Source organism: Phasianus colchicus, chromosome 4 (genome assembly GCF_987193195.1).
Source record: "Phasianus colchicus chromosome 4, bPhaCol1.hap1.1, whole genome shotgun sequence".
Lineage (NCBI taxonomy): Eukaryota > Metazoa > Chordata > Aves > Galliformes > Phasianidae > Phasianus > Phasianus colchicus.
In genome coordinates this window covers 27,437,154-27,451,075 of record NC_143439.1, presented here as the reverse complement: position 1 = coordinate 27,451,075, position 13,922 = coordinate 27,437,154, and the positions used below count along the sequence as shown (strand labels likewise).

Genomic DNA, 13,922 nt, shown 5'->3' with positions numbered 1-13,922 from the left:
GGAAAAAGTTTTGAGTTCATGTCATTTCTGTGATCTTCTCCTTGGTGCTGATGTTCTGTCCTGCTGCAGTGCTGTGTTTGCAGAACATCAGTGACATTATCTGCATCACACAAGACACAAATATAAAGGAAATTTCTGCTCCAGTGAGCCTGCATTACAGGGAGCAGACACAAAGAAGGTCTTGCCTTGCTCTAGAGAGAAGAGTTGTTGCTGATAGTTCTGCATCATTAAATAATTTATGGTAGGCTTTCCTTTGTACTTCCAGTTTTTAATTATTTTGGTTGAGGAGCAGTTCACAAAATGCTTGTGGGTTTTTTGAAGTGATTCCAATAATGTCAGGCAGAGTGGAGAAGAGTTCATTTCCTGGCATAAGTGACAATTCCTTACTTTAAATGGTCCAACTGAAATAAGTGGCAATTTCCTCACCTCATAACTTTATATCTGCCCTTCAGAGACTCTTCTCAGACTGTGAAGGCATAGTCTCTTCTGACATATTTAATGTTGAGGACCTCTGTCAACTTACTGTGGTTTCTCAGTAGGTTGAAGGACAAATTTTGGAAAGAAGTCAGCTTTTCCCTCCTTGTATAAAACTGTGAGTTTGTTGTTTTTGATAAAAACGTCCTGTAGTGACAGTGGCAGGCTTATTACTGCACTTTGCTTTCTGTGCAGTTTATGGTAGGAACAATGAGAGATACATAGAGGTCTGAATGACAAAGATGTCAAATGCCAAGCCTGAATGCACTTTGCTATCTTGATAGACAACTGGTAAAAAATAATGCAGCATCATAAAATGTACCCTTGAAAAAATAGGGTATACGGAAATTATTGGAAAGGGATGGACAGAAAGAATCTGTGCTAATGTTTTTTTGTTTTTCTTTCAGATTGTAATTGTTTGTGAGATTAATAAATGGATTTAAGCTAAAATTGGTGTGATAAAGCAGGCAATCTTTAAATGTGTTAGTAAATAAAGTCTTATTTATGTTCATGCAGGATGGTAGATTACTTGATCTCAGTGGAGTTCACCAGTGAGCAGAAAACCATGCAAGCAAATCTGTGCTTGTTGGATGTGATTGCTGGAATTTTCTAATGGATATTCCTCACCCTTCTGTACTGCAGCAACCTGAAATAATCAGAAATTAGATGCTCTGAAGAGTGCAAAAAGCTCAGAAAAGCTGCAGCCTGCAAGGAAACAAAACAAGATCTTTAAGCATCGTAAAGGAGAGAAAAACCTTTTTCAGAGGGAAGGTAATTGATTCAGGTGTGCAGATGTAAACCACTTGCTGTAGTTAGCAAAGGGACAGTGCTTTCTCTTTCAAAGACTACGGAAGCATTTTCCCGAGATTTTTATCCTGTGTAAATTTGTTGTTGCACCAGTGTGGTCCAAGAAGCCATTTTGAATGCTTTCACACTATATGGTATTAAAAGTTCCTGTGTCTTTCGTAAGCACACATATAAAAGAGTGGGGAAAATGCTTAAAATACAGCCTCTGATAGCATAATGGAGGCAAAATATCATGTATGTAGTTAGCTTTAATGGAGGCACAAAAGAGAGCATGATAACAAAAATAGCAAGAAAAACAAGGAATTTGGGGAGGATGCTGTAGGTAATGCACAACTGTGCTGTTCAAGCAAGAAAGGTGGTATTTATAGAACATTTCTAATGCATGCACTTTTCTATGCGGCTATCAACGGGAGATGTGGAAAGGAGTGTTTGTAGGCAGCATGAGTTAGAGTGAGGAAAAGCAAGTGGGGTATGGAGAAGGATGTGTGCAGTTCAGGGAGGGGAGGGAGGAAGCAATGGGAACCACAGATGATCTTGAGTTGTCCAGCACCACATCCACTACTTGTAGCAAGAAAATAAAGCAGTAGTGGTATGTTCAGCAAACTTAGGTGGAGTAGAGGCAACATTTGCTCAGAGTTTGATCAGTGGGGCTGGGAGGTGGGGGAGAGGATACAGGGCCTAAGAATGCTTGATTCATTTCATTTTGGGTGAGAGATTTTCTTTGTAGGTGATAGATATTCAAGAGACATTCTTTTGAAGAAACTCTTAACCTCTTTTGCTGTTCTGTGGAAGAAATGCTTGTTGTTTTGTTGTTGTTTTTGTTTGTTTGTTATCTTGTTTTTAATTTTCTCTGCCATTTCACTGCAAACTTGTCACTGATCAGTATAAAAACACCAACAATTTGCTCACCAAATCTCCCATAGTATTTCTTGAATGACAAGCTGAACATATTCTAGATGATAGAGCAGAATGTGGTAATCAGTTCTGAAAATTGTATTGTCACCAATATAGGACAGGAATGTGTTCTGTAATAGCTTATTTCTGGCTGCCTCCTTAAAACTGGCTCATACACTGCAGAGCTGTGGAACTCCCTGCTTTAGAGCTGAGGCACTCCCAACTGATGCTTCAAACCCGGGTGGTTGCCCACTTGTACCTATTGTTGGGGGATGAATGGCTGTGACTGTTACTTCTCCTACTGTCTTCGATGTTGCAGAAGAGTGGATGTGTTCACTCAGCCAGGGTTCTGTTCTGAGCAATCAGTGCTGCAGTGGTCTGCTCCTTATAATCCAGACTGGCAACTGTGCCAAACGTCTTGGCAGTACTTCAGAACGAGAGCATTTGTGTTTAAGAAAGGTGATGCATAGTGAAAGCTGTCATGTTGTGTTGTACTGATGGAGGAGCTGACTGGAGTTGCTGAGACAGAACTCTCTTCAATCACTGTAACCTGTGATTTCTGAACTGAAAGGTGTTCTTAAAACCAGTTAAAAAGGCATCTTTAGATACTTTGAGGCAAAACATGCTACAAATACTACAAATGCTACATCAGTTATTGCACACAGAGGGATCTTTGTCAACTCAACGAACTCTGAATGAATTTTCGTGCAGGAAGATAACCCTAGTGGAAAAAAGATACAGCAAGCAGCTGTCTGTCACTTCACTAATGCACAGGGGATGTAGGTCATCCTGTGAAGTTACCAACTAGTTCTCCTCTTTCCTGGGCAGTGTTAAAACTAAGTTATTTGTTTAGCTGATTCTAAACTTGGTGTTTAAATGCTTTTCATTACCCAATTTCTCAGTAATAGTTCTTATTTGGGAATCATGACTGTCCTGGTGTACTGCCTGTGCGGGACATAACTAGCTTATGAAATGTCACAGAATGGGATGCAGAAGAGAAAAATGTGGGTGTGACCAAGGACTATGCCATACCTGACTTGCTAAACGTTAGAGCTGGTCTGGTTGCTCAAGTAAGTTCAGAACTTCAATACTTCAACTTGTCTTTTGGGCTGTTCCTTCCTTCATTCCAGTGTGAATGACACTGGTTTGAATCTGGTGGCACAGTTTGAAGTGGTGGGGTCAACCTTTGGTAATGTTCAAAGTGAGGTTAATAACTGCCATCGATGTCATGTCTTGTCTGGCCTCAGGTCCTGTTTGAGTGAGAATTAGATGAAGAGATGGGGTAAGGGTAGTGAAATGGACTCAAAAGAGAGCACAGTTATGGTCCAGCAGTGTGAATGGTGAGCAAGTGATTTCACTTGGATACCTTGGCTTTTAAATATTCTGTTGTTTTTCCTGAAATCTGTCTTCCTTACATGACCAGAAAATTAAGGTCTTTAAAAACAAAGCAAACAGCCCTGAATAATTGCTAAGTAACAAACAGTTCACATAAAATTGTGATTATTGACTGCCTGCTTTGGGCAGCTTAGACTAAACCACATTCAGTAGGTCCAGGATATTAGCGAATATTTAAGTGGTGTTAATTTTTTTTTAATTACATTTTTTACATATGTGACTCTGTTAGGAAGGGTAATGAGAACTGGTAAAATAAGCATGATGTAGCTAAAAATTGGGCTTATGAGTTAAGCCCAAATTGCCTGTTTGAATTTTAGATTTGTTTTGCCAAATTTTCATGCACATTCATCAGTGACATGGAATGCCTCAGAGCAGCTCTTATTCCATTGAATCTGGATGGTAAAACCTAACTGTCAGGTAATTATTTGGCACTGTAAATGCAAGGTCTGTCTAGCAAACCAGAACACTAGTTAAAGAAATTATGCAATGGACAGCAATATCATTAGAAAGATATCTGAGTTTACTATCTCAATATCAGACAAAATGTGACCTGCTCTCCTTTACTGAGGTAGTGTCTGTGTTGTGTAATCAGAAGGGAAGTTATTGAAATGACACAGAACAGTTATTCCTAAGGTTGAAATCTCTTGACCAGTCTAGAGAAAGCTCCTCTGTTAGATGATTTCTTAATGTATATTTTATCTAAATATAAGATGTCACTAATTTTCAGGTTATGAGAGTCAACGGTTGCTGTCCATATCTGACTTGAGGGGAAAGTTTGTCTTTGCCCACTGCAGACTTCTCTTGCTGAGCAGGAATTCCTTGCAGGAGATGAGTACAGTACAGGTAGTATTCTCTAGGTAGACTCTCTGGACAATATTTTCCCATCTTTTTAATTTACTACCTTGTAGTTCTTTTTGTTTTCAGTTTTGTATTCAGAAAAATCTCATTTCACACTGATGTCTCATACTTCCTCTCCTAAGAATGTTAAGCTGTATTCTTATTAAAACCTAAAGTAATTCCTGGAGTCCTATCTTGAGCTAGGCTGTGAACAGATTCCTAGTTCTGTTGCTTTTCTTTGTGCATGTTTTGTCTCAGGCTCTTCCATTAGACTCATTTTTCTTGGTAGCTTTCTATATTGTATATTTTGATTTCATAGAAAAACAGTAGTAAGATCTTCAAGATCCATGCAGGTTCCAACATATGCTTTGATCACAGTATGAGTAAGTAAAATATTAAAATGCTGGTTTGTCTTTTTTCTCAATTCTGTGTCCAGTCATTGCAGACACTTCAGATTTCCACACTGGTAGGTACCTTCTTATTTGTGATCTTCCTTTGCCTGTTTTAGAAAGTTTTTTATTTATTTTCACAAGTTACTATCTTATTGATTATAGTTATCAGTTATGCAGAGTATTTATCCATACATGAGGTTCAGGCAAAAGTAAATATTTTAAGGTAGCTGTACACCTTTATCAGTTGGCAGGATGTACATAACAGGTACCATGAGTTATGCCTTCCATCACTGGCTTAAAACAGGACTTTGTTTTTGCCTGACACTTGAAGGCATTTGTATTTATGTCTGGGTCCAGTACAGATCAGAGGAAAGATTCAAGCTGCCAAACCCTTCCCTTTTCAAAGGGAGTTTGCTTTGATGTCCTTATTCATCTGTCCCTAAACTTTGCAGAGTTGTTATACCATTGTAGGAACAGCAGTGTGCAGCCAGCATTTTAATGAATGGATCCTTTTTATTTTGTTGAGAATTTTTGATGAGCTCAAATACATCAATGGATGAGCATGTCCAACAGTACAAAGATGTAAGAGACAAAGATCCCTGACTGCTCTGCCAGAGAGCTTTTAAAATATAGTGTCATTTGATGTAATTCATTCCACTGTAGCAGTGGAGAAGCTATAGATTCATTTCTAGCGTGGGTAACATAGCAGGATGCAGAGAGAGGAACCACACTACATCCCTAAAAGATATCAAAATAGTCATCCCTTTGAACGTGAGGAAAAAAAATCAACTGATTTCTACTTGTGTACCTCCTTGTGTTTGGTTTTCACAGCATGCAAATAAGTGAATTTCTGATAGACACATTTTTCTACTTACAGTCTTTATGTTGCCATGGTCCTTTGGAAGGTAGTGGTGTCTCTTCAGTTTGTCCAGTTGAGTTGTGTATACTTGTGGCCTCAAGAGACAATGACTGAAATGTTTCTGGTCTATAACGCTGTTTCTTGGAAAGACACTGGTACTTCTTGGCATTCATTCTGCCAGCTACTTCAGAATAGGTTGCTTGAAAACCAGCACTGAACAGCCCATCACAGAAGGTTGATAAAACAAAACTTTTGATTGTACACAGCTACCACAACTCCATAAAGGTCTGTAAAGTATACAGAGATATGATAGGACTTCATGTTTATCTATTCACAAACTCCTGCTGATCTGAGCTAATCTTTAAATGATTTAAAATCAGACAGTGGTACATGGTGCATAGAGTAAGATAAGTAAGATTTTATTCTTAATGAAGAAACGAGTTTATTGATTGTTCTATTTTTAACTACTTTATTATATATTCTATGGTAAATTCACCAGTACTTCCCAGAATCCATTACCATTTTCTGTTTTATTTCTAGAATTGCCTTCTGGTTTTGTTGAACACTTCTGTTTCCCTTCAGGTTGCTTTTGGATGGTTATTTCAGACAATGCATTTGTGAATATTTTTTATTTAATTCTCTATTTCTTTGAAGAGCAGATCTTGTATATGTTCTGTTGGCCTGGGGAGTAAACCTACAGCAAGCAGCTTTACTGTATCTCTGTGGGCTTGAGGAACTAGAAGTAACCAACCTGTGGCCCCTTGTGAACTGAAAGCTTTTCAGGTGAAAGACACAGAGGACTCTGGGCACTCTCAGTAGTAACATCTTTTTATCTGTTCTGCAGTGAAACCGCATAGGCAGTTGAATGGTGTTTCTGAAAGCATTCCAATGACAGTAAGTTTCCTGTGACAGTAAGTTTCATTTAAATGCTCTTGAATAGGATAGGAACTTGAATAGACGGAGCTTGCCATTTAAGCGTTAGGCAGTGTGAATTAGCGATCCATCTGTGGTTTCCACGTGGTAAGCAGGAACATAAAGTAAATGTGCTGATGCGAGAATCTGAATTTTGTTCCATCATAATATGAGGCTAATAGCTTCATCCTCTCTGCTGAGAAGCTGAGCCAGTGAAATCTGTCACAGCAGCTTGATATTTAGCCAGAACTGACAAGAAGAGAGAAGGCGGCAGGGTACTAGTGTGGAGTTTGCATGATGTACAGAGAAATTTTCACATTTATGCTTAAATATTGCTCTGCGTCAGGTGGCTCTCTTCCAATTCAGTCATCACCTTTCTCAAAGAGGAAAGGCTTTCTGGGGTGTTTTTCCAACATGAGCCTGAACAGGGGAGTTATTTCTCTATTCACCGTTCACTAAGTGTTAGAAGAAATGTTGCTATCTTGGTAAAAATAAAATTGACAGTTTCTTCCACAATCAGACCAGCTTCAGATTCTCATCACAGATATGGCTATGCATCTTGATGGAGGAGCAGTTCAAGGTTCAGCTCAGACTCATTCTTTCTGTTCCTTTCATACCATAAGATGGGTTCCTTGGCTGTGCTGCTTTTGCAGAAGCACCACTATGGTGCTTCCTGAGCACTGTTACTGATATCAGGGCTGTCATTTCTTCAGACTATGGGCATTGTTGGTGTTTTTTTTACAAAGCAAAACTTAAACAGTATTATTTGGCTAAACATATACTATGATGAATTTCTACATTTTTAAACAAGTAACTATTGTTACTTCAAGATAATCAGTGTTCACAGGTGGTTCTGGAGACCACAAAGTTGCTTGCAGGTAGCCATCTGGAACAAACTTCTCCATCACCTTTCTAGGGATGGACATTAGACTGACTGGCATATTGTTTTCCAGGTCCTGCTTTCTGAAGACTGGGGTGACTTTGGCTATCCTCCAGTCTTCAAGGACCTCTCTTGTTTTCTTTCAAAGACAACAGAGAACAATTTAACAATCACTTCTGCCAACTCCCTTAGCACTTGTGGATGTACCTCATCAGGGCCCATGGGTTTATGTCCATTGAAATTGCCTAAATGATCTCTGACAAGATTCTCATTCACCAAGGACAAATCTTCCTTTCTGCAGACCCTTATCTCCTGGGTCTGGGATTCCTGGGGGACAGTCTTAGAAGTAGAGACTGAAGCAAAGAACGTGTCCAGCTTGTGTCTTCTGAACATCTGTTACCAGGTAACTCACCTTTTGCAGTAATTTTACAGGATTTAATGTCTCTGACAAAGGATTCTGGGTTCTGCTGTAAAAGGGCTGTCTTCTTAGTTGTAGCAGTACCTGAGTACTTTTGCTGGTGTGTCTCAGAAGAAGCTGGTTTGTTTAATTTAATAGAAATAAAACAGTAAGTGGAGAATTTCTACCTCTCTAGAAAGCCACAAGCTGCTTAAACCTTTCTAATCTTCATTTTAAATCACTATCATGGTGTTTGCGCAGCAAGAGCTCACTTGCAGTAATGGGGATTCATTAGCAATAACTTTGTGCAGAAGGCTTGTTATTGCACAAGTGAGAGAGAACACATTTAAATATGGCAGCATGGATTCATACCTGTAACGTAATAACGAAAATGATTCATAATTAAGCCATAAAACTGTAAAACAGCAATTTCTCTCAATGGTATTGAAATTGTACGTACATTCATAGTTAAAATCTGCATGGTTTGCTCCTCTGGTTTGTTTTTCTACCCATGTGCTTTGTCTGATGAGAAATAAGTTGATTATCAAGGGATCCTCTTGCCTCTTAGCATTTCTATTTAGAAATACAGTTTCTTTTCCTGTGGACACTGGAAATTTGCATTAGGGGAGAGATTGGATTCCTGAAAGAGCTGATAAAATCTCATCTTCCTTGAAGCTCCTGTGGAGTTTCCATAGTTGGAGACAAAATAAACTCAACAAATCATGGCAAGCATCGCTGTGCAAAGAAGTCTGGGCTTTCATCTTCTGTGGTTGTTGAGTGTGCTCTCAGTTTTCCTCCTGTGACTGTGAAGGACAGAAATTTCTCAAAGCTGCAAACCTTTGTCTGAAGCTATGAGAAGAGCATCAGACACCATTGTACATGCAGTAGCATACCAGTTGTCAGCCCCAGCAGCGGTAGCCACAGGAAGAGGAAGCACAGCTGGTTCTACTGGGGAGCAGCCCAGCTCCTTAAGGGTAGCACACAGCAGTGCCTGCAAGGGCTACACTATACGTGGGTTTGTGCAAATGAGTAAAATATTTCTGTTGCTGATGATTATTTAGAGTCATGACAAAACGGATGGTGGTCATTTTTAAAATCTCTTTCCATTATGACCTTGAAATGTGTCAGGGGAAGGCTGCTGGTGAATGTGGTGAACTTAAAGTAGTCATTTTACTGCTTTTCTCCCTTCCCCTTCTAAGTTTACTTCTTGTAAATGTGGTATCCCTCCTTTCAGCAGCAACAGCTGCAGTGTGCTCTGTTGACTCTGTGTGTCTGTGAGAAGTTCTGCTCCAGAAACCCATCCCCAGCCATGGGAGTGCTCCTGCAGTGAGGCTGTGCTGGTGTACGTGACATTTTATTTTTATCCTTGTTGAAATGCAGCCAGGGTGCTAGGCAGGAATCCATGGAAATGTCTTGGAAATGGAAATGTCGTTCAGTGAGGTTTAATGCACTTTTCTGATTGGGAATTGGAGGTGTCGGTCTCACTTGAATGAGCATTTTATAGATTCTGCTCATTATTGCTGATGCGGTGAATTTCATTTGTGCAACTTTCACTCACGGCACAATACAGCACATCCTGCATAAGGTGGGGGTGGAGATTTCTCCAGTACCCTGCTGCTGAGAGTTCTTTGGGACTGATGGGTTGAGGAGCAGCGAGAGCTGGCTGCTCCACAAATGAATTGGGTGTCCTCCTCTGTGACTCTCTGGATCGATCCACAGCCATGTGGGAACAGCATCCACAGTCTGAATGGGATCAGCATCCACTATGTGAGCTCAGTTCTTTTTTCCAGTGCGTCTTTGAGGTAAGGGCTTCTGCTACAAATAAAGTGCTGATGTTCTCACTGAGCAACTGGGAGAGATTAACTGGTGTATACAGAGGGAAAGGAGCTGGAACTGTGATAGTAAATGATTTGAATGAGAATTTGAAGGAGATGGAGGCAAGCGATACAATGAGTTGTCATGTTTCTAAAGGCAATTTCTGGTTTAGAGAGAGTAATCTCTATTAAGGGAAATATTCCTCAAAGAAGGGAAAGGGAGAGATTGCTCTGAAATGTCTCTGAATTAATGTATGGTGTAGCCAACAAGTGAAATATACAGTAACACAGCTTTGATGAAAGCATTCTGCTTCTAGAGGAAAGAGGTGTTGCAAGCAGGTGCTGAATGCAGCATACTACATTGCTCCCTGCATGGGCACCCTGAATCATCAGAGATGTTTGCAGAACTAGCAACTCCTTCTTTGCACCTGCATCTCTTTTGTAAGAGTGGAGTTTCATTAAAATTATTACAGGAGTCAACAGTACAAGTGCAGAGCCAGAAAGATGGTCTGTGTTACAGAGGCTTGCTGGGCATGAACATCCCTTGCATTAACAGTGATATCAAAACAACACTACTTCGAGAGACTGGCCTGGAGTAGGGCATCATGTTATTCCATGAGCAAACAGTCTGCCCCACCTGGATACTGTTGTATAGTCTGAAGTAAGCCTCAAGTCTCTTCTCTCTGTATTCTGTGGTAGATCTGAAATAGCACTCTGAATTTTCACTCCTTGGTTGTTTCTCTCCTTTCATTCCATTTCTGACGTTCTTCCCTGGCCTACCCACACCAGAAAGATTGTTTTCTTAAGTTCCTGGTGAGGTTTACTACATTTGGGCAGCAACGGAGTTGCTTTCTGGCACTGGGCCTTGAGATGCTGTGGGGAATATTAGGGCCATTCTCACACAGAGGGCGTGTGCTGCAGTCAGGGACTCTGCTGTCAGCTTTGTCCTCCAGAGATGTCCTCTGAGCTCTCATAGAGGCACCCGTCTCACAGGGGACACGTCTTGAAAACTACTGTGCTTCACTGTGAAGTATCACTGATGACTTATTTAAACAAACAAACCAGTAAAAGTACTGATTAGTAGCCTGTGTCTTGCAGGCAATGAAAACTGAAGGGTAAATGATCTTGCAGAGGTATTTACTGTGTTGTTAAACCACATGCAAATATGGTATATAGAAAGGCTGTGGAGCCAGTAGGTCAGGTCCTTATAGCATTGATTTCTCGGCTTATTTCAAAGTGGATAAGAAAGCTTCTTGACCTAAATGACATACAGAGTTGTCCTGGTTTGGTTGATGAGTCCTGTGCTTCATCACACTGCAGTAATTTGAGTGCAGCAGCAGCTGTTTAAAATATTATTTGGTGTGTGTAAGGTAACTGGTGCTAGAGAATATGATACATACTGCTCTTCATTAACAAAGCTCTCCAACTACTTCATAGGTAACAACATTGACAGATTTGTTACAGAGGTGGGCATAACCCCAATTAACTTTTCTATCTGTGGTTAATTTGGCTGAGAGTAGGTTTATTTTCTATGAATTCTTTTCTGTCTTTGTAAGACCAGCATTCTGGGGAGTACAGCTTTTATTCATAGTAAACAGAATGGCTCTATTGAATGCAATATAAATTGTAAAGACATCTTCCAGTGTGAAGAACAATTATCCTGTTGTCAGGCTGTAATATAGACTTTTACTACTGTCTCAGCAATGTTTCCTATAGGAGAATAGCAGGAATATCAGAATTTAACTCCAAATAGAAGGAGAAGCATAATGCGATCTGTAAGGCACTAAAGGAAAGTTTTATTCATCTCATGTTGTTGGTGTTGTTGGTATGTGTTAATGCTGACTTTACTCTTTCAGGACTGTGCAGAACCTTTCCTCAGAAGGGTTCTTCATTTCTTCAAACAAGATTTTTTCTCTCTTTGTTATGTGTGTTAAATCCAGAATATAGAACTCCTTATTTTTGCATAATGGCACACTTAAGAAATAAGATACTGCATGTTTGTTTGCTCTTCAGACTGTTTTCTGTGCTTAAAGATCTGTCTGCAGAGATGTTCTCTACCTGCAGTTAATGAGACCATTGCACTTACTAACTGTTACAAACAATAGTGCTGATATCCTGCAAGTTTGTAACTCCATTGACAACTTTGTTTCAGGTTGAATATTAGGAAACATTTCTTCTCAGAAAGAGTGGTGATGCAGTGGCACAGGCTGCTCAGGAAGATGGTGCAGTCACTGTCCCTGGAGGTGTTCAAGAACCGTGGAGATGTGGCACTGAGGGGCTTGGTCAGTGGGCATGGTGGGAATGGCTGGTGGTTGGACTTGGGGATCTTAGAACCCTTTCCCAATCCTAGTGTTTCTGTGTTTCTATGAAATGTATGGATGTGGTACTTGGATACGTGACTTAGTGGGCATGACAGGGATGGGTTGGTGAATGGACTTGAGGATATTAGAGGTCTTTTCCAACCTTCATGATTCTTGCTGACTGCCATTGGGTCAGAGGTGGAACTTGGTCAAGCAGTGTTTGAGTAGTGATCCTCACATGGGCAGTCCTCCCCAGGAGGACTTCAGAACAGCTACTAGTCACCTCTGCAAAATATAAGACTTCACCATCAGCATGTCACGATGCTGGTAAAGCATCATGGGGCTGGGCAATTAGTGATGAAAACAAATTTTGTAGAAATGAAAATCCTCACTGAAGAGAGGAGCTACTACAGAGGTGAGACACTTGTGAAATATTCAGGTTGTAGTCAGTACACTCTAAAAATGCAAACATAGTAATCAGAGGAGAATCAGACAAGAGAAGAAACACTCATAGAAGTGTTTTGTAGTTAGTTTTCTTTGCAGCTGCAGTTTGTTTTGAGTAAATTGTGAGGGAGAACTGACTTTGTGCAAAACCTTCATTCATTTGCGGGGGGGGCGGGGGAAAAACAGGAAAGAAGAGATGTGAGCCTTATAAACAGTGCTACTGCTGGTCTGAGTAGTCCATGAACCCTTGAATAAATCCTGGTTTGTGAATTAATATGTCATTTTGCATGATAGCTGTGAGCTTGGACAGTGTTGGTTGTTTTCTGTAGACCTGATGTGCTTGGTTGCTTATCTTACAGTGAAGTTTCACCTCTAAATCTAATTCCAGTGTTGCTTCCCTTCTGTGGACACAGCTACAGGTCCCTTGCCAAGTCTCATGCACATTTTTACATCTGTGTCTGTTTTTCTTTTAGACCTGTATTTAAATATTCTCAGTCATGATCTCTGTGCACTTACAACATTCTTTTCTTCAAGATTGTGTAGTATTGTAATATAAATAGAATATAAGATGATTTAAAGGATAACATAAAAGATGATTTAGCAGTACTGATTACAATGTGACTCTTCTCAGTTCATCTTTAAGTACCCGTACATTAACATAAGAATGATTAATCATATTCACATGCCAACACACTAACCAAGACTAAAGATAGTTCTGGCTGACATTCTGTGTTAAACTCATCTGCTAAGCAATGTTGAGAACAGCTGCAGAAAATCAGAAACCATTTGTGTGTCTTATGTAGCCTACTTTTTTTTTTTCCCTCTTCCAACTTCGATAAAATTAAACGTAGCAAATTAAATTCATGTTATAATATGACCAGATAAGCTGAGCCTCCTAGGTCCTGCTGGAGCTATAATTGTAGGTTCCGCATAAACTTGAATGCCTGGATAGGAAACCAGTTGAGATGTTTCCATTCTGTGGTCCCCTACACATCATCTGAAGATGCTCTGGCGTGAAATAAATGGTTGAGTAATTCTGTGGAGAAGGTGGTGAAGCTGTTCCAAACGTTTTGCTGGGCATTGTTCCCAGGTCAGCCTGGGAAGACTGGTGCAGAGTTTGTATGGAGAACTGGATATTTTGGGAGCAGCCCTGTTGTCATCATGTTTAGGTCTGCTCCTATCCCTCCATGTGCAGTTACTGAAATGCTATATCAATAGCAAAGCAACTTTCAATCAATTTGCGTTGTAAAAGAGATGGTGCAGCCCACAGTGCAAGACAGATTCATTCTGTGCTTGTTGAGAGGCTTTTGCTTTGCCTCGATGAGTGCAAACAAAGCCTTTGTCAGCTTTTCATTTTGTGTCTCATGAAACCACTCAGCATCACAGTTCTGTGACAGTTCCAGCAGCAAACAATGAGCAGCAGGAGTCAGTGGAATGATGGATATTATGGCTGGTGGAGGGCAGGCTCTAGGTTGGCACTGGCAGGCTGTGTGCCTCTCCACACATACCTTTTTGTG

General features: G+C 40.2%; 1 protein-coding gene across 6 annotated transcripts in view; it reads left to right on the top strand.

The window, feature by feature from the left end:
* Positions 1-13,922, top strand: part of MAPK10 (mitogen-activated protein kinase 10) — a 110,553-nt gene that overhangs the window by 44,586 nt on the left and 52,045 nt on the right. For 2 of the 6 annotated variants that reach the window (XM_090138981.1, XM_090138982.1), the window contains exon 4: positions 4,298-4,413. The exons of the other annotated variants lie outside the window; for them this stretch is intronic. In XM_090138981.1, coding sequence (XP_089995107.1) covers positions 4,298-4,413 — 116 coding nt within the window. The remainder of the gene's footprint in view (positions 1-4,297; positions 4,414-13,922) is intronic. 6 annotated transcript variants of the gene reach the window in all.